Source organism: Pholcus phalangioides, unplaced genomic scaffold (assembly GCF_987345545.1).
Source record: "Pholcus phalangioides strain wild (caught in Gottingen) unplaced genomic scaffold, Ppha-v1.0 ptg000172l_1, whole genome shotgun sequence".
Lineage (NCBI taxonomy): Eukaryota > Metazoa > Arthropoda > Arachnida > Araneae > Pholcidae > Pholcus > Pholcus phalangioides.
Window position 1 is genome coordinate 6371874 of NW_028301637.1, and position 27048 is coordinate 6398921.

General features: G+C 35.2%; 1 protein-coding gene across 3 annotated transcripts in view; it reads right to left on the minus strand.

Moving 5' to 3' along the window:
• Positions 1-27048, minus strand: part of Ndc1 (Nuclear division cycle 1) — a 75307-nt gene that overhangs the window by 28258 nt on the left and 20001 nt on the right. For all 3 annotated transcript variants that reach the window (XM_089255869.1, XM_089255868.1, XM_089255867.1), the window contains exons 5-9: positions 21866-21989; positions 19261-19369; positions 19067-19115; positions 18834-18957; positions 12635-12715 (exon numbers count right to left, since the gene is read on the minus strand). In XM_089255869.1, the coding sequence (XP_089111995.1) occupies positions 12635-12715; positions 18834-18957; positions 19067-19115; positions 19261-19369; positions 21866-21989 (487 nt within the window). The remainder of the gene's footprint in view (positions 1-12634; positions 12716-18833; positions 18958-19066; positions 19116-19260; positions 19370-21865; positions 21990-27048) is intronic.

Here is a 27048-nt window from a genome sequence, read left to right on the forward strand (position 1 = left end):
TAGATAACTCAGGAAATAAAATATGCCATCTTCAATTCCGCTAGGTGGCGTAGGAAGTAGGACCACACTTTTTTCACGTCTCTTATTTACTTCCTATTTATTCACTTAAATTGATTTATTTTATTAATTTAGGCTGTCTTATTTTGTAATTTAACGAGTTAACTGTAAGGAATGAAAAACTAGTGTGTGCAAGTCTAACATCACAAATATGAAGGATTTGGTGAAATGTGCTGGAAACTGTGGCCGAGGTTTCCATTCCATATGCACAGGCATTACCGTACACCAAAGCAAGCGGCTTCGCGGAAAAATACACAGATGTGTGATTTCTGCAGGTCTTTTGAAACTGTGATGTTTTCGAGATTGGAATCAATGTTTGCAGCTTTCAAGATGGAGATTTTGAAAGAGGTCAAAGACAACACTCAAAAGCTGGAAGAAATGAAGAAGTCAATTGAGATCTACCAGGGTCAAATACATGAATTGCAAGTGTCAGCGGATGAAATACATTCAAAACAAGAAGCCCTTTCTCGGAATCAGGCATTGATGGGAGTAAGTAAGTGACTTAATGTGCCAACTAAATGGCCAGTCATAGTATTGGCGAAATCAGAATATAGAGATTTACGGAATTCCATGTGCGAAAGATTAAAATGTGAAAACTATCATATCCACGATCAGACAGAAAGCTGCACTTGGAAGCATTGGAGATGGACATTAATGTCACGCACCAGATCAGAAACTACGGTGACCAACAACCTGACAAAATTGTTGCACAATTATGTTCACAGCACATTTGGGACACCTACATTAGTGCATCATGGAAAATGTGTTCAATGGCAGAAGACATACACGGTACCTTTTCGGAACAACAGAGTGTGTTCATCAACGAGCACCTCACACAACAGAATAAATAACTTCTAAAGAATACCAAGGAAGTTGCGAAACAGAAGGGTTATACTTTCGTGTGGGTCAAAGATGGTAAAATTCTAATGAGAAAGCAATCAGGTGATCGATCATTTTGTGTAGTAAATTCAGATGTATTGAAAAATTTGTAACTCAGGTACATAATTTTTTTTGCTTGTTTTTTTAAATGGATCTGAATTTGACATTTTCTACAATTTATGACTTACACATATTTTGTTATGACAATATAAAGAATCTCATCATAGCTCACTTGAATATACATAGTTTACATGCAAGTTTTGGCATCTTTTTAGCATATTTAGATCAGCTTTATGTAAAACCCTCAGTAATAATACTCAGTGAAATCTAGATCTCTGAATGTGAAACTTCATTTGGCATGGTACAGAAGTTTATTTAAATGTGGAAACAAATCACTCTGGTAGTATAGCACTATTTTTCTTCTGAAAGTATAATTTTTAATAAGTTGCATTTAAATGAGATGACATGTGATGATTCGTTGTTGGTTGATTGCACTTATGGGGGAATTATAAATTCATTTTATTATGTATTTACAGGTACCACATGTATTCTATTGATACATTCCAGGGTTGGCAGGTTTTTGACGCATGTCAGTTTCTGACGGTTTAAACCGCGGTTTAAACTGTTACGTCAAAAACCTCAAATATTGCTTTTCAACATATAAATTCCCATTGAAAATACGCACATTGATTGCATGTAATGCTTAAAGTGACTATGCTGCAATACATAATGTATTATTTTAAAATAATCTTCCCCCCCCCCCATAAAAGTAGCCTGAATATACATATTTTTTATATAAAGTACCTTAGTTACTTAAGTTATATTACAATATCAAAATTGCTAATTCTTACCATATTTTCTAACCTTGGGCTATGCATTCTGACGTTCTATTTTTAGAAAATTCATGAATGGGGATTGCATCACAGATCTAAATGTAGTGGTATATTATCTCACAGGGTTTTGTTTTTCTTTTTCCTTCACCACGAAGCAGCAACAGTAGTGACTGCATTATCATGCTAGGGGCAGATGGTCTTATAATCCAATAAAGACACCAGCTGCCCTTAGAGGACAAAGACCAGTGTACTAGAGAAAAGTCCAACTTTGCTATTTATTGTTTGAATTGTAAAGTAGTGAGGATTAATATGGAAACCAATTTCAGAAATTTCATTTGATATTTTTTTATGTTTAGTGAAACCAATTTCTAAGAAATCATAAATATTTAGTCTATTATTAGTTTAAAATATAATGAATCGTGGTGGAAGGCCACAGCATATAGCCTGGCAAAATTTTGATAAAGTAGAGAAAAATGGAAAGATATATGCAAAATGCATTAATTGTGGAGTTATGCGATGTAATCGTGTGGACAGGATGAAGAGCCATATAGCTCAGTGAATTGGAAGGAGCAATGATGTTGAATACCTGATGTACAAAAAACAACTACATCAACATCTACAGAGTCCACTGCTTCACAGCCTATTATTTTGTTGGAATCAACAGAACCTGAAATTTTCACTCAAAAAAAGAAACAAAAAATTGATGACTTCATTGTGAAATCAAATTCTGCTACAACTAAAAAAATTGATTTATTAGTGGCAAAGTTTTTTTATGCCAATAATATCCCATTCAGTGTTGTTGAACATTCAAGTTTCAAAGATCTAGTTTCTGCTTTGCGACCTGGTTATAATACCCCAAGTAGAAAAGCTTTGGCTCAGTCATTGCTTGATGAAGTTACAAGAGAGGTTGAGAAAACTGCAAAAGACAATCTCAGTGGAAAAGCTGTAACTTTAATTGAAGATGGATGGAGCAATATTCATAACGATCCAGTCATAGCTACATGTATACATTCTGAAGGTAAATCCTATTTTCTTGAAGCTGTTGAGTGTGGTGCTGTTATGAAAAATGCAGATTACCACAAGCAAATAATTGACAATTCCACACGTTTGGCCCAAGATAAATATTCTTGTGAAGTAAAGGCAGTTGTAACTGATAATGTGAAAGTAATGGAGAAAGCCAGGCAACTTTTGCTTAATGAGATTGACCAAAATTTAATAGAATATGGGTGCTCTTCTCATTGGCTCAACTTACTCGGACAAGATCTAACACCTGAAGCTGTGCTCAAACAGGTGGTTAAAATACAAAAATACCTTAGAAACCATCATTTGCCTTCGGGATGGCTTAATGAACATATGGGGTCAATAAAACCCCAATTACCTGGTGATACTCGATGGAAGAGTACACTTACTTGTCTTGAAACATTTTTACACAATAGGCCATTTTTTCAGAAAATAGTAGATCACGAAAATGACATTGACAAAGGAATTGTTATTTTAATCAACAATTATAATTTATACAAACAGTGTAAAGATCTTTCATTCCAACTCAAGCCAATAAGTGTTGCATTGGATATTCATCAAACAGATACAGCTACAATAGCTGACTCATGCCGTGTTTGGCTAAGCCTTCTTAAAGAAAGTGCTCTTCAGCCTCACATTGAAAAGATACAAAACAGGATGAACCAGATTCTGAGACCATTTCATTATTTGGCATATAATTTGCACCCAAAATATAAAGGTGAAGGACTGACTGATGTGCAAAGTGATTTGGCTTGCACATGGGCAACAGAGAAAATTAACGGTTGTCTGCCATTGCTAATTTCATATGAAGCGGAGGAAACTCCTTTTCCACCTTCTTATTTCAGTGCAGCAGGAAGAATGACAAACCCTGTGATTTGGTGGAAAGGACTTTCTAAATGTAATGCTTTTTCAGCTGAGCCTGCATCTGAACTCATAAAACTAGCAATGCTTTTGCTGTCCAGTCCCGCCAGCTCAGCCGCCATTGAAAGAGTATTTTCTAACTTTGGATTTGTCCATTCAAAACTTAGAAATCGTTTAGGTGTAGAAAAATGTGCAAAATTAGTTACATGTTATCGGATGCTACGTGGTAAAAATGAACCATACTATTAATTATATATCTATTCTAGACATTTTGTACCTCAAATTCAAAATCGCAAATTATAATTAATATTTTGTTTCAATTTTGATAAATTAGTGTTTGAAAATGAAACATTGTAATATCAAAGTGCCTCATCATTAAGTTAGATACCTATTCTATTCGAAACATCCCAAAGCATTCATTTAGGTTTTTGACGGTTTTTGACAGTTTTTGATGGTTTAAACCAGTTTCTGACGTCAAAAACCCAACCCTGATACATTCATAAACAAAATTAATTATTAGCTTGAATACAAACAAGATAAAGATATGTATTTGATTGGTGACTTAAACATCGATATTTTAAGATGTGAATACTTGAATATTTTTTACGTGAATTTAATGTCAAGATCTGGATTTTAATCAATTAATTCTCCAACTAGAGAAACCGATGAAACATCAACTTGCATAGATCATATTTTTGTAGATCCAGAAATTTAAATTCAAAAAAGCGGCATTTCTCGATTCGTGCATAACTGATCATAAAATGGCTTTATTTTATTTTAGAAACAGATCATGACAGCAATGACTCAAATTGTGAAACAAGGTACTCTACCTATCTTGATAAAAATAAATTTATTGATCTTGTAAAACTGGTTTCATGGGACGCTGTTTACAGTTGTGAATCAGCAAACTCGGGAATGAATACTTTCTTGGATTTAATTAAGAATCGTGTTGATGCTTCTACTAGAGTAATATAATAAATGAATAAGAAAACCCTGGATTACGAAGGAAATTTATGAAAAAACTAAAATTAAGCATAGATTATTGAAAGAAATCAAAAATATATTGAGCTGCAATATAGTTTCAAGACTTTTAGAAATCTGTTAATTAATGAGATAAAACAGAATAAAAATGATTATTATACTGCAGCATTTATTGAAGCTAACAGTGACTCAAAATCTCAATGGAATAAAAAAACTCAAAATCTCAATTAACAAATTAACTGGTGAGGATAAATGTAGCAGCATTGACACGGTTTTTACTGAAACAACTGGTAAAATAACAAAGTCAACAGATATTGCTGAATGTTTCAATGACTTTTTCTAATTTTTATAAAAATGATTATCTTCCTAGTAATTGTAATTCATTAAATTGTTTAAATTTAATATTTTTTGAGAATTTTTTTTTATACGACGTATACCCTATGGATAGTCATGGAGTATTGAGTATTATAAATTCTTTACATTTCAAAAAATTGTCAGGATTTGACAAAATTAATTCCATAACATTGAAATGCATCTCACCATATATTAGTGATGTTTTATCATTTATTTTAAATTTAAGTTTTATCACTGGTGAATTTCCAAAGTCCCTGAAACTAACAATTGTTTGTCCGATACACGAAAAAGGTATTAATAATTACAGACCGATTTCTTTACTATCTATCTTCTAAAAGGTCATAGAAAAATAATTAAATTTTTTGACAGCATTAATTTTTTAGTGAGAATCAATCTCGATTCAGAAAGGCAAAAAGTGCAAAGGATGCTTTTTTTAATTTTCTTTCAAACATGTATATAGCAGATAATGCAGTAAAGTTGCATCATTATTTTTAGATATCAGCAAAGCTTTTGATACTGTAAATCAGCGATTCCCAACGTGGGCATTAACGCCTCCTGGGGCTGGGGAGCGATGGAAGAATGATCCAGGGGGGCAGTAAAAGCTACTAGTATAACATGGGATCCTATGGGTTAGATTGTGTTGGGGGGGGGTGATGGGAGGAAAAAATCTCTGAAGAAGGGGCCGATGAGACAAAAAAGGTAGGGAAACTATGCTGTAAATCATAGTATTCTTCTAACCAAACTTGAATATGCAGGAATTCAGGGTTTGCCACTTAAATTTTTCAAAACATAACTTACTAACAGAGTTCAAAGTGTGAAAGTAAATTCCGTTTTGAGTTCTAAAAGACAAATTACATATGGTGTACCTCAAGAATCAGTACTATTTTATTCTTAATTCTACTTATTCTATTCTTAATATACATAAATGACCCGTGAAAGGAAAAAATCACTACTTTTGCTTATGATTTAACTCTTTATTATGCTGAAAGCTCTTCAATTAACTTGAGGAATAACATGCAAAATGATCTTAACTCAATAAATATCTAGTTTAAAAATAATAAATTAAAATTAAATATAGATAAACTAAATTTATGTTATTTGTGGTTCTGGTACTTTCAATGATTTTGGTGTCCTAAAATATCATAGTGTGACAGATGGTCGTATCTCAGATTGTATGCGCACAGTTGTCAATAGAGTAGACCTTTAAGTATTTAGGGATTTTTTTAGATTCAAAACTATCCTGGAAACACATATTAATTATTTGAGTGTAGAATTGAATCGCAAACATTAAGAAATATTATTTTATCAGGAATAAATGTTCCCAATCCATTTTAAAACTGCTTTATTTTGCGTTAGTAGAATCTAGATTGAATTATGGCATTGCATGTTGCGGGAACATACTTCAGCAATCTTTCTACACTTTTTGTCACACAGAAGTCTTTCATCTGTATTATTCTGAGTAAAAGTAGACTCACACATACATTTCCACTTTTCAATCAATTAAAGCCGGCCTAGAAGTGAAAATTTGGAAAAAAAAGTAGGAAAAATAGGAACATCATTGACAAAAAATAGGAAAAAAATTGGAGGGGAAAAAATGGAATTCCCGAATTATTATGGCATTTAAAAATGTTGTAGCCATTGAGATTCACACTTTATATACTTTAATTATAGTATTATCTATAAATATTTTAAGAAACTCAAGTTCTAATGAATTTAAAAATCTTTCATTTCCACAGAATGTGCGGTATCAAAAACAATGTAACTGGCAAAACTAAAAACAAATTAATCAAATTTCTACTGTTACTTGAAAAGTCCAACTATTGATCGTGATCCATTTTTCCCCTGTGCTTTTCAAAGAAGGAAAAAAAACCAGTCTAGGCGCCATAGAAATGTAACCCATGCATGCTTAACCAATTGCCCACAGGCAGAATGTGGCCCCAGAGTCATCTGTTGTGGCTCACAACTTCAAATCTTATTTTGTAAAAATGAACCAAGCAACACTTCTATATCATTCAAGAGACCCTGCAGCACAGTTTCAGTGGCTCGCACCACATTTACAGATCACCATGGCATAGTTCCAGATTACTCAAGTTACCTCAGCTGCTCTTCCACTTAAGTGACTCGTGGCAAATTCCTAGATCACTTAAGTGACTCACTGCAGAGTTCCAGACCACTCAAGTACCCGGAGCACATTTACACATCATTCAAGTGACCCGCAGCACATTTACACATCATTCAAGTGACCCGCAGCACATTTACACATCATTCAAGTGACCCGCAGCACATTCCCTGATCAGTAAATATGCCTCAGCATATTTACAGATCGCCGCAGCACAGTTCCAGAGCATTCACATATGTTCATGAATGTCATCTTTTTTCTTTTTTTTTCAAAGACAACGGCAGTCACATAAACCCCTAGTATGCCTTAAAACACACATGCTAACCAATGGGCCTCAGAGTTATCTTATGTGGCCCAGGAAAAATAATAAAACCACACAAGTGGTTCAAGAACGATCATCAAATCATTTAAGTAGGACTCATTTCCAGATTAATTCAATGGCTTGCGGCACATTTCCAGATCATTTATGCTGCCAACAGCATGTATCCAGATCACCTAAGTGACCCAACCACATTTCCAGATCACTTGAGTGACCCGAGGCAAACCCTCTGTTAACTCACGTGGCTCGTAGTTCAGTTGCAGATTACTGTAAGTGGCTGGAGGCACATTTACAGATCATTTGAGTGGCCCGCGGCATGCTTCGAAATCACTTGAGTGGCTCGCTGCACACAGATTATTTTAGTGGCGTTCTTGACACATTTCCACTCAAGTGGTTTGCTGCACACTTTCAGATCATTCAATTGACTTGTGGCACATTTACAGATGATTCAAGCGGCCCGAGGCACACTTTCAGACCACCTGAATGACTCGCAGAACAGTACAACTTAAATCAACCTTATGAAGAGTGTGGGGGCCACTTCATTGATTTGAAAACGTGTCGCGGGCCACTGAATTAAGTGATCTCGAAATGTGCCGCGGGCCACTTAATTGAAGTAAGAATGCACCGGGAGCCACTTGAGTGATCTGGAAATATGCCGCGGGTCATTTAAATGAGGTAAGAATGTGCCGCGAGCCACTTAATTCATTTGTAAGTGTACCGAGGCCACTTGAGGCACGCCATATTTAGGCCATGGGTTTAGCACATGCTTAAAATAAGGGGCCGTTCAAGTGTTACGCCAGCAAATTTTTAGCGATTTTTGACCAGTTCTTCCCCCTTGTTAGAAATCAGAAAAACTCTTACCCTCCCCTTTCAGCAAAATTTCGTCAGCGCTCTGCCCCCCCCCCCCCACCTCCTAACGCATTTGGATCAGAGACGTACGTGGGAAGGGATTTTGGTTGAGGAAATTCAAAATTTCTTTTTAAGAAATTCATTGCGACCCTACCTCTAAGCCCATAGATAATCCTTGACCCGCGATAAACACTTGGTCGGAGCGGACCAAATGTGGCCTGTCCCTCTCAAACCTAATTTTCTAAAAATGAACCAAGCGGCACATTCACAGATAAGTGACCCGCGACACAGTTCCAGACCATTTGAACGATCTGTGGCACATTTAGAGATCCCTTGAGTGACATGTGGCACAGTTTTAGCAGTTTTAGAGCACTGGCACGGCCACCAGTGCGGTTCTACATCACTCTAAGTTACCCGCAGAAAATTCTAAGATTACTTAAGTGATCCATGGAATAATTACGGATCACATGAGTGATGCGTGGCACAGTTCCGGAGCACTTAAGCGGCCCGGACCAGCACCTCCTAGAGATAGGCTTCTGCACTGTTTGCTATAAACGCGGCACAGGTCCAGAGCACCTAGATCCGCTAAATATTTACAGATCATTAAAGTGGCTCTGTAGGGAACTCAATAGGGAGAATGTTAGTTCAGGTGCCCACAAACTAGCGAAAAGTTTTTCTCGTTTTTGGTGCAACGAGTAAGACGGCATTAAGAATACTGTATTTCACATTTTTATAAAGGCTGGGTGATGAAGTAATCATCCTAACACCCCTCCCCCGTCATCAAAAATCAGCAAATCAGAAACCCCTCCCCCCACCACCATCGATGCTGACGTAATACTTGAATGACACCGAGCATAGACACCCGAAAGTTATTTCCTGACGGTTAAAAAAACTGGATTTAAAAAGCGGCTAATCGGCTCTTACCCCCCCCCCCCTAAAGCAAGATGTGGCTCGGGATCTGTCCCGTAAAGCCAGGCTTACCTAGGAGCAGGTTCTCTATGCCGCGCGCAACGTGAATCACCTAGCGTGACACGCCGTCTACTCACCAATACGAAAAGCAGTACAGAGCGTAATATGGCTCACGATAGCGCTTTACGTCGGCGTGATAGGCGGACTGCTTCTGGGGGAGTTAAATGCGTCGTGTGCCGCGCGTTCCACCGATCTTCTCTTCATTTTTGCTGTGTTCTCTTTCCTTTCCTTTGAAACCGGAGCATGCGGCCGATAGGTAGCTGACTCCAGGGCCATATACTATAATATACTGATCTGATGCGCCACGCTTGGGAAACACAAATGTGTAGCGTGATTATGTAGCACATTACAGCTGAAGCGACATGATCCAGTTCGGTTCACATGGCGCAAAACGCCTACTAGGAAAACCTGGCTTCACTTACGAGATACGGGCAGAGAAACCTATAATCTCGTGTTTGGACAGAGCCTGTCCCTACTCCTCCCTTTTTTTGCCTTCTTATTTACTGCAACCGATCTCCAAAACAGATTCTTTCTCCACTGGTCTTCAGTTTCAGCACTTTGACTATACGGCGTGGGGGCAAAAAGATACGCTTGTCATCGTCCTAAAAAAAAATATTTTTTCTTTTCAGTAGCGAGTTATGAAGAAAATAAAACAAGTCAAAAAGGATGGAAAGCAGTGACATTTTGCGGTTTCTCGGAATTTTCGTTGTGAGATATTGGCTGTAAACAAAAGGAAGGGAGGGATAAAATAGGAATAGTAGGAGAGAATTGGAATAAAATAGGACAACTGCGACGAAAGTAGGAAAATAGGAGGGCATTTCTAAAAAATAGGAAAAGTAGGAAAAATAGGAGCACTGCGAGGTCTGTTAAAGATACTCCCTCTACAACATTTGTACATGTATAAAAGTTTGGAAATTTTTTTAAAGAAGTGGCCATCTCAATCTGAAATTACATAAATCTGGAATACAATTTAGACATCATACTATACAGGTACCAAGGCCAGATAAAACTTGGTTTCCAAAAATTTTACCTTTAGTTAGCTCCCGAAATATAGCTTTATTTCGCTCACTTCCTCAGTTAATAAGTGAACAATCTTTATGTACATCTTTTTTTATCAATTTAAAATCTTGGTTGTTAACTCAAGATTTAAATTATCTATTTGACATTGTAATGTAATCTGCTCTTATCTTGTCATCATCATCAACAACAACCATTTTCAATCCACTGCTGGATGAAGGTCTCCTCTAAATCTTTCCATTTTGCTCTGTCTGATGCTTTAGCCATCCAGTTGACTCCTGCCACTTTTCTGATCTCGTTGATCCATCTTGCGTGGGGGACGCCTTCTTGGAGGTTTAACACCATGAGGGTACCAATCTAGAATACTTGTGGTTCATCTGTAGTCCTGTCTCCTTGCAATATCCTAGCCCATTTCCATTTTAGACATTTAATTCTTTCTATGATATCATATACCTTTGTGTGGTTCCTTATCCAAGTGATTCATTTTCAGTCTCTCCTTGTGATGCCTAACATACATCTTTCCATGCTCCTTTGTGTTGTCTGTAGCCTTTGTATCATCTTGCTTGAGTGTGTCTATGTTTCAGCTTCATAAGTCAGTGCTGGTAGCACACAATGGTTAAACACTTTTCTTTTCAGGCATAATGGCATGTGACTCTTCAGAATTACAGTTCTTGCCAAAAGTGCTCCATCCAATCCTGATTCTACTGTTTATTTCATTAATGATTCCGTTGTACATAGTAATTGTCCCAGGTATACATAGCTTTCTACTTCTATCTATGTTGTTGAGCAAGATTGTCTTCTTCAACGCAAAGGGGTTGAACATAACTTTAGTCTTTTGCAGATTCATTTTCAAGCCCACCTAAATACTTGCCTTCGCCAGTACTTGTGTATCATTTCTTCTAGTTCGTCTGGATTACTGCTGATAACAATCATGTTGTCTGCAAAACACAAATGGTTGAGAAATTCTCCATTTATTTTAATTCCTTTCTCATCCCAATCCATTTTTTTCAATATTTCTAAAACAGCGGTAAACAGTTTTGGTGAGATAGAATCACCGCCTGACTCCTTTCACATGTTTAATCTTTGGTTTTTCTTTATCCAAATGAATCGTTGCAGTTGCTTCGTCATATATTTTTTTGATGATATTGATGTAAGTCTTCTCTACCCCAATTACATCTATAGCTTTAACAACAGCAGATGTAAAAGACAGTCAAACGCTTTCTCAAAATCAATGAAGGCCATACACAATGGTAATTCATATTCCTTGTGTCTCTGAGTTCTGTGATTGTTTGGATGTGATTCATTGTACTAAATCTACTTCGAAAGCCTGCTTGTTCTTTTGGTTGGGCTTCGTCCAATTTGTATTCAAGCCTATATGTCAGCACTTTGGTGAAGATTTTATAAATTAATGGTAAGAGACTGATTGGTCTATAATAATTTATATCCTTTTTTTTCCCCCTTTTTGTAAACAAGAGCCATCATTGAGTTATTCCAATCTTCAAGCACATTTGATTTGTGTGACAATTTGTGAACAAAGCAGCTAGCACACTGGCAAGTTCTTCTCCTGCATCTTATATACGCTGCTAAATGCCAAATTTTTTTGCCTATCAATTCCATTCCTGTTGCCACTCATTTCTTGGTGTTATTATATATACATGGATTTTTTTCTTTCGTTACTATTTACGCTGACAGATATATATCGGCTATTGTTTTGTGGGCTCACAAGCTTGCTTTAGCCCCTAAATGTTTTGTAACTGTTTTAAAATTTTAAATAAAGGAAATATATATCTATCAATCATAAACACTCTATATTTCAATGACAAACATCATCAAAAGCCCAAAAAAAATTTCCAATTCGCCAGAACTTATCTTACTTTCAACTTTCACAGATTAAAAATATTCAGAACATATTTAACCTCTTAATGATATAGGATGAAGTATCTCGTCCTAATACAAATGGAAGGAATTCTTTTTAGCTCGCCTTGGTTTTTTTTACCTCTTCTCTCATCATCGCAAAGCTTCATTGTAACCCTATGGAACAGAAGTTGTTTTTTATCGCCCTGTTCTTTCTATACTCCTGTTTAATGATTCCCCCCTCCCCACAAATAATGTATTTTCTTTCTACCATATATATCAGATAAAGAGAACCTATAAGGGAAAGTGAGAAAGAAAGAATGAGAGCAAAAGAGAAAACTACTGCACTATTTCTTCCCCCTTCTATTTCTAATATGCGAACAAAGAAACCATTTTTTAGAGTTATCGCTTAAGCTTCAAATAAAGACTCTCCAAATTTGTTGCTAAAAGCCTGTACATGAAAGGGTTAAGGAGACAGAGTTGATTCGAGAAATAAAATTTAAAAAAATCTGATTAAATTACCTGAATAATATCATCTGAACAACCAAGAGCCTCAGTCAATGATACAGCAGATTTAGCAGCAACTGGTGGAAATTCAAATTTCTGAAATTGAAACAAAATTTTCTTCAAATGATTTAAATTTAACAATTAAAGATAGAATAAAATGTAGGGCAAAATTAATTAGAAAAGGAGGTGAATATATCATAGGCGGAGATAGACTTCAAAGGCTGGGGGAAGAGGCATGATGATGATGTCAATTCATATACAGTAGAACTTGGAAAATACAAATTTTTACAAACTCCCCTTGAGTTTTCTATCTATTTAATGTTAGAATTTCTTGTTTAATTTGAACTTTTTTAGAATACTTTGGATATTCGAAGTTTTTTGGGAAAAAAAATCAAGATTTTAGTATGAGCAATTTATTTTATATGACAGTTGAGGAGAATTCACAAGCATTCAGATATTGCTTCTGTCGACTGATTTGTTCAATCTTCACTATCCAGAGCTACTAGCTGCTGACCAATCTGTTAAACAGTAAAGCTTTAAAACTAAAAATTTTAGAATTTTGACATCTCTGAATTTAGGTGCACAATGGGTGCAGTTTTTCTGACCTTAACTTCTGGCTAGAACAGCCATGCTAACATTCTGTCTGCTACGCAATGTGTAGGGAATTGTTGGGCAAGTCCTAAAGATAATCCCAGATTATATAACAATTAGTAAACCAGTAAAACAATATGATCTAAATTTCATAAAAAAGATTATCTATGCTGAAATAATACACCAAAAGAATTTGTATGACTGGTGAGCAATTTCAGAAATGACTGACAGTGTAGAAAGAATTTAAAATGCTAACTTGTAAACTTTCAGTGTTTTAAAAATAATTCAATGTCTTTTAACATTGTTCAGCCGGAAAGCATCGAAACTGTATACTAGTGGTTGTTGTTAAAATTATGTAAATAGTCCTTACTTATAATTTATTTTGCCATTCTTTGTCTGTAAATAGTCATTATCTTAAGTAAAAATGAAAACTAATGTGTCTGTAAATCTAGTTAAATTGGCAACAAACTTAGCGAGTCTGGCGAAGAAAAGGAAAGAATGAGATCTTGTGAGAATGTAACAAAAGCGTCTCTATTTTTTTTGCCTTTATAACAGGAATCTTCAATCTGTTGCTCCCTGAAGCACCCAGAATGCTCGATGCTCATGTCTGATTTCGTATTCGTGAGCACCGATCAACGTCCAAAGTAAACACCTTGTACAAACTGCATTGAAGATTGAAATCATTCTGATTTCATACATTGGTATGCAGGTTTCCCAAATATTGCAATATTTTTGAAAATATCTGACATTTTGATATATATCTGATATTTTCCATAAAATAGTCAACCGACTGTTTATTATATATATTTTAAGCATGATAATAAATTAAAAAGGAAAACATTTCACTTAACATGAACACTTCCTTTTGCTGTTTATTAATAAAAAATACTTCAAATCTCATCTCTTACTCTCTCACCTTGCATCCAATATTTTATATATAACTGATATTGTCATATATATCTGATATTTCTATATACAGTCGACCCCCTCCCCGTAATTTGTGAGGGTTATGTTACAGGAAAGATCGTGAATACGGGAAATCTTCGAACAACCAAAACAATAGGCTATTTTTTGTATATCTTGTTTATTGAACATCATGAGAAAGAGCTCGGTGATGTAGAGGTAGAAGGAAATGTAAAAGAGGATACAGAAATTGTAAGTGATGTTTTCTGAAAGAACACTGTGATTTCTGTTTGCCATTTCTTCTTCATATCATCAAGTTTGTTGGAGTATGTTGACAAGGCTTCCTCTACTAATTTTTATACTTGTGAAAAACGTACCATAGAGGGATCTATGTCATGAAAATAATCTAATGCTGATTTGAACTCGCGAAGCTCTTCCGCTATGTTACTTGTGGTTAACCTGTCTTCTACTTCTTTATCTTGATCTTCTTCGTCTGGTACCGCTTCAGTTTCAAGATCAGTGAGCTACATTAATTTGTCTTTGGTCAATGCCCCAGAATTGCTATTAATTGGCTGTTCAACTTTTTCTATATCCATATCATTGAACCATCCCCCCCCCCCACCTGTTTCGCTAACACAACAATGTCTTTTATAATCTCTTCAGTTGGCTCTGTAGAAATGTTTGTCTTGGATGTCCTGGTGCACACATTGTGGCCAAAGGTTAATTTGACTCAAGTTGACTGGTTCTCTCTTAAGAGCCGCTTTGTCACGTATCCATACGCATTTGCACAAACCAAGATAGTAATTCTATCTCTACTCGCATTAAAACCCAGAAGCTCACTTTTCTTCTTTGTGGCATTTTCTTCCAAAATAGTGCAGTTTCATCAGTGTTAAACACCTGTTGAAGTGCATAATCCTTCTCTTCAGTAATTTAATACAAAGTCTTTGGAAATTTTCTAGCTGCCTCTTGGTCAGCAGAGGCTTGATTGCCAGTGATTTTTACCTTGCGTGATCTGAATCGTTTCTTAAACCTATGAAACCAACCTTTACTTGCATAAAATACTGATGAAATGGATGTTTCACCAGCCCTTTCCCTTATAGAAGAGTAGCATTTTTCACCTTTTCAGTAATAATATTATAATCAACTGGAATACCTTTTTATGGCAGTCTTGTACCCACAAAAAAAAGCATTTTCTGTACGAGAAACACATGGATCCCATAGGCGATGCAAAGTTGGCACTGCCACGGGTGCAGCTACAGCCATGGCTGATCGAATTTCAGATTCCTTCTGCTTGATATATTTCGTTGCAGATTCATTGATTCCGTTTTGACGTACCACAGCCGGTATTGACTTACTTTTGCCAAGCATAGTCAATAAATATTGTCAAGTTAGACTATTAAATCTTAATAGTCAATTTTTCTTGTCAAGCTTTTACTGTTTTTGGTCTTTTCAAAGCATTATCAGTATCACTAGAAAAATGAGCTATCCTAAATACGTACAACTCAAATTTTGTAAACAAAACATGTGAATGATGATTGTTGTGTTAACAAAAATTGTTTACAATAAAGGAAAAAACAGTGAATATGGAAACCACAAATTGCATATATATAAAATTATATACCATGAGAAAATGTTTGATATTTTCATTTGAGAAGGGTTTGACATTTTCAGTTGAAAATGCTTTGATACTTTCAGTTCAAATGTCAAATCATTCTCAACTGAAGATATCAACCATTCTCAAATGAAAATATGAGACTAAATGTGAAACCGTTGAATAAATGAACGGGAAATATTTAGACATATTTGGATACATGTTTAGAAATAATTAAATTATTTCTAAATATAAAAATATCAATGCATCCTCAAACGAAAATATCAAACCATTCCAGACTGAATACATCTATTTTTGAACAAATCTATTTATTTACTGATTAACTAATATCTGATTGAAAAATTTGAAGAATTCATGTTTAAATTCATTGATATTTAAATAATGAAAATGTCATACAATTATACATATTAGTACATTTAATATGTATTTTCGACTGAAAATATCAGACATCATGATATCTTGAAAATAAATATATATGATATAAGTGATACCTCGGTTTTTGTTGATAATCTGTTCGAAAACAATCTGCGAAATCCGAAACCGACCAAAACAGAGGCAATTATTTCCATATGAATCAATGTAAATCTCATTAATTCATTCTAGACTCTCCAAAATAATACCAAAAACAAATTTTATAGAGAATAAATATAGTGTTTAATCAGGGCCGTCATTTCAACTTTTTCCAGGGGGGGGCAAAAAACATGTACTCAATGTATATATTTGTATATATATACCATTTTTAGTGTATTTTCAAAAGCAGGGGGGGGGGATGTACGACCCACAAATGATACTAAAAACAATAAGGAATTAACATAAAATGAATATAAAAGACAAATGTAAGGAATAAATTAACTTTTAACATGGGAATTTAAATTTTTTATACCTTTCTGAAAACTCTTCTAGGCATATGGAAGATGGCAAGAAGGGGAGAGAGGTGAAGATATTATTGTTTGGAAAGGGGAAATCTTTCTCCATAAGGACCTTAGGTATCAAGACACTATCTAGAGTCACTTCCTGGGGCACTATCTAGGTTCATTTGAATTTGGACACAAATTTTTCTGTCCCAGACTTGTCCAAACTAGCACCTACGCTGTGCCTAGTAACACTGTGTATGCCACTGCACCTTTTGAATTTATCAAACCAGCCTCTGCTGGCCTTAAAATCACAAGTACACTAGCTCTCGTCCCAGCCGCAGTGGTGATCGGCTGAAGTTGGTTTCTTGTGGTTCCCAATTTCAAGGCGCAAATGCGAGCCAACCTCCCCTTTAAAAAGTCTCACCATAGAGAGCAACAGGCCTAAAAAGATACAATTATTCAATCATTACACTATACATAAGAAGCATTACACACAAACAAACTTCACGTCAGGTTTCACTACACATTCCAACATATACCAATTCGATAGAATTTCCGCAGAGGAATATGGATGAAGTACATGTATGGTTTAGTAGTAGCTCTCGTCCCAGGCATTTTCTCAATGAGATTGGCATGCAATAGTCTAACCTTTTCATACATGATGTCCTCTGAAACAGAATCATCATCTAACTGTTTTTGATTGATCCAAATTAATTATAACTGTTCAACATTTTCAATTGCTTGCAATCTATGTTTCGTAAGCATATTCACAGCCTCCTTTATTGTTTCCTTTTTGCCACAATGAAACTTATAGTGGATGGCGACATCCTGTACATGTAGCCGATTAAAGCAATCTTAATGCCACTCTGATATTTTTCAATGAATTCTTTCTTTAACTCAATTGTGTTCATGGTCTTCTTTTTCGAAGGGCTGCTTGCTCTGGAAACTTTCTTAGGTTCCATGCAACTGTTTGGCTAGACGCGTGCGGAGTGATGTTCATACAATGAGAAACAACGGCACACTGAGCAGGAGAACAAAAATTAACAGCAAGGTCAAGTGACCACATCAGAGAAATTCGAGGCAACCGACAAAAACTGAGGTAAAATTTTCTCAGAAATAACCAATGACATGCAAATATAGCTGTTCCAAATAAATTTGTGACATCCTGCATTTTGTTTTGCCCTTTACTCATTTCAAGAACTTGTGTGTGAGATTCATTATCTGAAACAATATGAATTGTGTTTTTCAGCCTCTGGAAGCTGGGTTGAAGGAGTGGAGCTGACTACAAAAGAGACCCTTAAATAGCTGGGTTTTCAGTATTATCCATTAGGTCAGTTCTAGAATATTGTTCCATAATCTGGAATCCGTATTACTTGTACAATAACATGAGGATTGAGCGCACACAAAATAGGCTTTTGCGCTTTGTTTACTTCAAGAAGTTTAAAAATTTTTAATATTTGAATTCCTACGGACATACTCAGATCTACTTTTCACTATGAATCACTCAAAGTCTGCCATCAGAATGCATTGATCACCTTTTTTGTGAAAATTCTGCACTTCGACTTGGATGTACCAGACATTTTAGCGCAAATCAGTTTTCACTGTAATAGCATCAATCTTCATAACCGAAATCTCTTGTATGTCCCACCACACCAAACTAACGTGTTGGAAAATTCTCTTTTCTGCTTCCTCAGATGTGGAAGTTCTCGTGTGCTTTTTGACGTTTTTACTCCTTTTTTTGTACACACGTATGGTATTATTTGTATTATATTTATTTGCATTACTATTATTGTGCAGTTATTATTTGTATTATTCTTTGTTTTTCTGTATTGCAACGTGCTGTTTATGTTTGGTTTTTACCCTTTTTTTCACTCTACTTTAATTGGGCATATGCCTGTTGTGTGAGCTTACATATAAATAAATAAATAGTTTCACATTGTGTGACCTGTATAACTGTAAGAGGAGACTGACCATACCTCCCTATTAGCTAATTTTTTTTGTTCAATATGGCAAGCTCTGTATTAGACTGCCTGACACTGATGCAGCTCACGCATGACCATGCATGTATGTAATTAACTGGTGTATGCCTATTTTGTTTGTATTATACCAATCTATGTGAATAACAAATTTTATTAAAATATGCTGAGAAGTTATGGACATAATTGGCCAAAAGTGAAAATTTGCTTAATTTTGAACACAAACATAGTATGAACTTAGCTTTGAAATCAGGTAAAAAATTAATGAACTTTTTTACCTCTGTTACCAAAACATTGAATAGTTCAATGTAGACACGCCATGTAGCATGAAGAAGACTCGATGTCATAACTGCAGCGACCAGTAATTTCAAACTCATGATACTGTACATCGATATCTGCACACTTGGAAAGAAATATAAAAATAATGCATGCTTATATTAAATACTTCCTTCCTGTGGGCTATGCCATGGTAGAAACTAAAGTGAAATATTGCAATGTATCACTATCTCACCTTAATAAACTCTCAAAAAATATAGATAGGAAACGGACTAGATATGAACCTGAAAATAAATGAAGGAAATCATCACATACAGTAGGGTTCAAATTTTACAACAAAAACAAGTTTTTTACAACAGAATATTGTCTATAAAGCAGTTTGAATTCCATGTAAACTGAAATTTTAAAAAAAAACATTAAAAAACTCACCGAATAAGAAATAGAATATGTAACAAATATAAATTGATTTGAATACATCTCGGATGGATTCTGCCAGGATTTTAGGTAGCTTTGATGTCAAAGTTGTAGTATTCGGTGTCTGAAAGTTCATAAATTTGAAAATGATCTTAGAATCACATAAGCGGTAAATAAATACCGATTTATTTTTTTGAAAAAAATTATAATTAAAGTATCCCTTAAAATGATGTCATAGTTGATAAACAGTCACCCCTTGGTATTCACAGTTTTTGTACTAACTGTTCTTTTTTTTCCAGTTTAATGGAATACACTTTTGCAGTGCTAATTATAATTATCATGATAATTATCATATTGAAACAAAATATAAACTGCACACAATCAATAAATGTTTTCAAATTCCCTTCTAAAGGATTTTTTGGTTTTTCTAGAAATATTTTTAAATGACTTATTAGTTTCTGAAAGTGAAAAATTTTAAGGAAAAATTCGAAATGTTGACAATGATTAGCTTTACTGTTGTGGTTCCCTGTTATAATGGCATCAACTACAGTCAGATATATCAAGAAAAAAAGAACTTCGATCAGTCGTTGCTGTAGCTACACCTACTAACATATAGCTCTGGATCTACATGTCTTTCACACAGAAAGTGCTGTTTTTCTGTGAATGCCATAAAAAAAAGGTATGCAACTTATGTACTCTATAACTTGCATATTATAACTGTCATCATTAAATCTACAAATCTGCAAACATTGAAGGCTAAAAAGAAGTCACATTTCCCAGTATTTTTTATAAACACAAGATCTTGGACTACAAAAACATTTTATTGATTTAAACGGTATTTCATTCCAGAAGTCAGAAGGCACTTTGACAAGAGAGGTACTGTGTTCAAAGTTCTTTGGATACTGGATAACACCGCTGAACACCATGACGTTGAAGTTCTCTATATGCCTCCTAACTCAAAACCTAGCTTTCAGTTGTTTGATCGGGGGTTATGCAAACGTTTATGGCTCACTTTGTATATTATTCAATTGTGCAGGCAATCTGGAATTTATAGAGTCTTCAAATGCATCTGAATTCTGCAACTGGGGTTGGGAGAATGGGGGATCTGGTTGAAACATGTTTTTGTTAAACATTACTGGGCTCCATCAATTGATTTGCAGTCACTGTTAATTGAAAGAAGTTTTTAAAAACAAAAGGTCATTGTCTGCATGATTTCATTTTTCTCAAGGTTTCCCTAATACCAGCTGTCGGCAGATCAACTTCAAGGAAAGAATGCAAGCCAATCTCTCTATTAAAAAGTCTCACCAAAGAGAACAACAAACCTACAACAGTACAAATATTCAACCACAATGGTACAAGTATTGAGACAGAGCGGCAGACCATGATATGGTTAGGAGGAGGTACAAACACTCAATCACAATGAAACAAATATTCCTCACTTCACTCACAGTTTGAAATACAGATGCCAACCCCAAAAAAATTCATACACAACAATAGATTATGCAATCAAACTGTTACGTGTATATGTATACTTTCAGCAGTAAATTGCCCCACAGGGATAAACTGGATTTGTTCTGGATTGAGAGCTGAAAGGTGTTTATAATAATTATGAAGTGTCGTAGCTTAATATTACATTCAAAAGATTTGTTTTCAGCAGGAAATACAAAACTTTTCAGCTCAAAAGTTGACTGACCAATGATCACAGAGCATACTTAAGTGTTTTTTATGCTGCTTGTTCTGATTAATTATAGAGAATATTAAATTGACATCCCATGAGTGGCATCTTTGTGTCTGGAAGGGTGAAATTAGACATTATGGCATTCTGTGGCAATAAATGAAATCAACAAGGCAACCAATCAGATTGCTCTGTGTTTCTTGTCCATTTACATCTGTCTGGACATAAAGATATCACTCATCACTCACGGTATATAAATTTATCATTCACTTCAACACATCAGAACAAGCAGTGCTTCATGGACTCAAGTCATAAGTAGGTATGCAATCATTAATTGGCCAGCTGTTGGAATGTCTTGGACTTCTGGATAGAAACAAATCTTGAAATTTAGTATCCACTTAGACACCTCCAGAGGATGCCAACAACTGGTGTTCAGGAAACCTTGAGAAAAATTAACTCGTACTGACAAGGGTGATTTGCCCCAATAAATTCTCTTCCAATTACGGAGATCAATTCTCAAAGAACACTAAAAGTTTTGGTTTGTACATTTGGTAAGTCAATAATTGTATGAAAATTTCACAGCTTGAGTAAGTAGATTTCCCCAAAAATGTTTCTGACACATCTTTCATAAAACTGATAGATAAAACAGCTTCACTAGTTCTCTCACAAGCAGAAATATAGCTCTTAATCCTTTGAGCAGCTCAGCAGAAGAAAAAATCTCTAAACCCTCTTCAAAATATCATATCTTTTTGTTAATGAGTTAGGCTTCCTTCCCATTTCTAGTTAGTGCAAACTAAAGGGTGTAGGGAAAATTATTCCATTGAATAATAAACTTTACAGGGCTCATCAATGCTAAAGTAAGAGGCTTTTTAAGCAGCGATATATCTTGTCAGTGACACTTAAAAGCTTCAAAAAATGAATAAACGTCAGGAGAAAATGACTTACTGGAGCTAGTGTGAATTTGAGCATGTACCAGTCCTCATTGTAGTATTTCCAACTGAACAGAGTTCCGGCAAAGACGCCATTGAAAAACATAAAAATGTACTCGCCAGCATCATCGCAATGAAAACTGAAATCAAATGTATCACAAAATCATGCAGTTTAGAGACATTCGAGGAAACTGAATATACAGTAATATGAGAGACAATATTGCATACAGACATAAATATCAGTTAATTAGTTAAAGATTTTCAACAAAAAAAAACCAAAACAAAACCTGTCTTTTGGTAAGAATTGTGATCAAAATTATGAAGTCAAATGTGAAAGAGAAATTTATCTTGATAAATCTTAATCTCATGAAATCGAAGACTCATTTGATGCCATAATGCAGGGGTCAGCACGGATCATGGCCTCAAAACTAGTGAAAATAGTGACCAAATTGTTTAAAAAAGTGAGCAAATACTGACCAAAATGTTTAAAAAGTGACCAAATAGTGACCAAAATATTTTTAGAAAGAGACCAAATGGACAATGAATTTTGATTATTACCAAATTGAATGAATTGAAATTGAATTTAGTTTTAACTTTGCATTTCAATAGAACTCATTGAAATTGTTTTTTTTTTAAACATAATAGTGTGAAATAATTAAATGAAACTCAAACGCATTCTGCTAACGAGAAAAGTTTTGAATAACTTATCAAATTTATCAACAACTATGTGTGAGAGAATAACTTCAAAATGGGGAAAAGTTTTCACATTCAAAGAAGGGAAAAAAATGAAATAACACAAAATTTGATGAGAGAATTTGTCCCATCTACATTCCAGTGGATTTTTCATTCATGTTATGCTATGAATGACAGTATACAAAATGTACTCAAACTTTTTTAACTAGTACAAATTTGATTTACATACCTAGGTTTGTATAATACGTTCCAACAAATTTTAAGAAATTTACTATAATGATTAAAAACCATAAAATTAAATTTTTAACATTATTTTAAATTATTAAATTAAAATATTACTTAAATTACTGAATTATAAATTATTTAAATTATTAAATTGAATAAAGTATTTAAATTATTAAATTGAATAAAGTATTTAAATTATTAAATTGAATAAAGTATTTAAATTATTAAATTGAATAAAGTATTTAAATTATTAAATTGAATAAAGTATTTAAATTATTAAATTGAATAAAGTATTTAAATTATTAAATTGAATAAAGTATTTAAATTATTAAATTGAATAAAGTATTTAAATTATTAAATTGAATAAAGTATTTAAATTATTAAATTGAATAAAGTATTTAAATTATTAAATTGAATAAAGTATTTAAATTATTAAATTGAATAAAGTATTTAAATTATTAAATTGAATAAAGTATTTAAATTATTAAATTAACTAAATTGGTTTAATTATTATACGTTGAGGGAGGGGCAATCCACCCTCCCCCCAGCGTCAATGGCCTACTGATGTATACATATATATGATGTATATCAATTGTCATCGTGCCACACCCCTAAGACCTTAAAGTATCTCCACCTATGGCTGGACTGGGAAAAGTGGGTGAGTCTACTATTTTACAGGCGGGGGGGGGGGGCATCAAAATAATACTGCCCTTGGGTGAGGGAGAAAATAAACAAGTTTTGAAATTGTTTGGTTTTTGAGAGAAAAATTTGTAAAAATATATATTTTTCTTTTTTTACACAGAACATACACCCCTGCAAAAAAATACCCCTTTACCCAGAAACACAGGGGTGGGAAGTCCATTTCGGAGCAGCTTTGAAGCAGCAAAATTCAGGATTCTGAGCAGTTTTGGAGCCGCAAATTCAGGATCCGGAGCAGTTTTGGAGCAGCAAAATATAGGATTCTGAACAGATATTTATAAATTGGAGCAGGGAAATTAACAAGAATATTTTCGTTAACCGTCACCCCTTTTCAAAATAAAACAACTGCACTGTCTTTTGATATCAAACATCTTTTCATCAGCTTGTTTTTTGTTTTTGGTGTTTCAGGCTTTTGACAGCTTGTTTGAAAGAGAGGCTGTCATAAAATTTTTCAAACCAGTCTATTTAACATGATTTTTGGTTACTGAGGGCACTATTGTCTGTCTGGAACCGCAGCACTTCAAATGGGCTCAAAATTTTCTATAAGTTTTCAATTTTTTCATACTTGGAAAGAAATTGCTGCAAAATGGGAGAGAATTTCGGAAGAATCAACACGACGTTTGGCGATTAAGTAGTTATTATTTGGCGAGATTGGCAATCTGACACTCGTTATTTGGCGATGTTGGATCTGACACTCGTTATTCAGAGATGTTGGATCTGACACTCGTTATTCGGCAAAGTTTCTAAATTAGCATTCGTAATTCAGCGGAAACTCACTTTTTACTCCCGGAATGAAAATTTTTTTCACAAAACATCGGGATTTGACACAAAGACGATCACGATCGACTACAGTAATTTCTGCTGCTTCCAGAGGCGACATTTTTTTTAAACGGCAACTGACTCGCATTTGCGCTTTAAAGCTCAACGACCATTGCAAACCATCTTCAGTTGCACGATCACGGATATTATCTGGGTTTCGCGATGGAAAGGCCGATAGTTTAAATAAGGCGTACAGTTTAATAAAACACGCTCTTAGAAAGAATCGTTTCGCGGTAAGCAGGTACAAAAATTTTTTGCCGTCCTTTCTGAAATTCCAGGCATACTGAAGCAAAATTAGCTATTTGGCGCAGAAAAATACGAAAATACACTATTGGAGCAGGATGGCACAAGATGTTAATTTTTGCGCAGTGTGGCGCAGAGTTCCCACCCCTGGAAACAGTATTTTTTTGGAAACAGCCCCGTAATTTTTAACAGAAAAAGAAACTCTGTGGCCTTCTCCGGTAAATTTCCCATGAACCTTGTAAGCATTAATGTGGAGACTTTTTTCGCGCCAAGGAATCACCGCTTCGCGGTAGTCAATTCAACGGGATAAGTCCACTGGACTTATCCCGTTGTGGACTTATCCCGTTGCTGAGATCTCTTCCAGCCCAGCTTTCGTGGCAGAGTCTGGAACAAAGTGAGTGCACCTAACACTCGGAGTGTGTAGACTTTTTAACGGAGAGATTGGCTCGCATTCGCGCCTTGAAATTGGGAACCACAGAAAACCAACTTCAGCCGACCACCACTGTGGTGGGGTTCGAACCCGGATCCTCGCAATGCGAGTCCGTCACTATGACCACTCGACAACCACAGCGGCTGACAAACGGCACATAAAAAATTACAAAAATATAAATAATTTATATGAATCAACCTAACATGCGGCAATATGCGAAAATCGATAGAAATATATCGGGAAAATTAAGATAAAATGAACACAAAAATCGAATCAACGACATAAGGGGTTTATAAATGCGGTTGATAGAGTTTATGGATGCTGCTGTCAGGGTTACCTATTTTAGAGCGAAAAAAAGGCGCCACGTTAGCGCTGACTCCTCCCGTAATTTTCAACTAACAAAAACAAAGAATTCGCCCCCCACCCGGGGCACCCAATTTACCATGGCCGCAATACGATTGTTTTTTCTGAAGGGGAAACACAATTTTACTGCTTCTTGACTGTGAAATTCGATAATTTTGCAAAGGAATTTTTATTGCCTTTTCTTAAATATACCATTCCATCAAAAACGCCGCCCGAGGCATTGCCCCCCCCCGCCCCCCCCGCTCCCAGTTTTAGATCTGATCACGGTATGTAGCAACCTGGGTCGCAAGTACGAACTGAAATTTACTATCGCCCGGGGTCGGTATCCACTCTTTGTAACAGAAAAAGAGTAAACTCGGCACCTTTCCTCTTTCAATACCCGTGGAACCAGACCCCCGCCCTCTCCTTATTGCGGTCATAATAGCGACTCGAGACAAAAACGTTTTAATAACTTCCGAGGTCTAAAAATGGGTTTTTTTACACAACACCAAGAATGGATCGCAAGATGTCGATATTAAGTCAACAATCAGTATCGTGAAGATGCTCTAAATTAAGTTTCGGCCAGAACCGGATAAAGGTCAGTTGACGGCCCGGGCATAGAAAAAATTAATATTAGGCCCTTTAAATTAGGAAAAAAGTGTAAAGTAGGGGCCAAAGGCGCGCTCGGTGTGCCCACCGTTAAATCCGCCTCTATTTACGGCTCGAATGCATTAACTGAGTTTTTACCAGATTGATGACAATTTTCATCTGATTTGGAAACTCTTGTGTTAAACTAAATGTTGAATTGCAGGATTCTGTGATCTTTTCATAAATAGTTCTCCTCTCGATCAAATTTGGGGCAACGGTTTCTTGCAGAGATTTAAATCCAGTTAGAAAAATAGTACAAATTTTATTTGTAGATAGAGATCGCGATTTTCAATCGGATAATTTTTTTTATTGTAAGTAAATTCAAAATAGCTGCGAGCTTCTTTAACCTTGGCCAGCTACAAGAGTATAACACGCATTAATAATACTAGTCTTTAATACGCGTTTTGGTATTCTCCTGCTGCGCGTAAGTTAGCTTCTGCACGGGCTCTCTCAAATCGCCATTTCAAATAACATTAAAAAAAATTAACAAAAGTAACGATAGAACAAACAACAAATGTAACTTTCTCGATGCTCCAAGAAAGGAATTTGGCCCTCAGGACTAAAACTTTTTAAAACAAATAAAATAAAGGATCAATTTTAAAATAAGATGAAAATGAAAGAATGAGTGAGCACGCGTGGGGAAATAAGAAAGAATGGTAGTGGGGGGGGGGATTCTTTGTTGTAAGTATATACAAGTTTTATACTAGTTTCCGACCAGTTTTTCCATAAAATGATGATTTTTTAACCAAGAAGCTTTCTTTCCAAGCGCCTTGAAATCAAGTTATGCTGACACACGGTATGCTCCCGGGAAGATAAGACGCCTTTGATCGTAGTTCAATGAAGGGAGGGAGGAAATTAGCGATATTGAACCGGTAAAGTGTTCCTCCTTGAAGAAAAGAAAAACACTGACAATAGAAAAGCGCGCGAGACCGAGGTTTTTTTGCTAAAAAAGTGGAAAAAGTGACCTGTGCCTGAAAATACGTAATAAAAGTAACCAGTTTCTAAAAAAGTGACTTTTAGGGAAAAAAGTGACCCGTGCCGAGCCCTGCATAATGCCCTTTCCCACTAAAGTTCTTCATAGCAATTTTTTTTTTCATTCC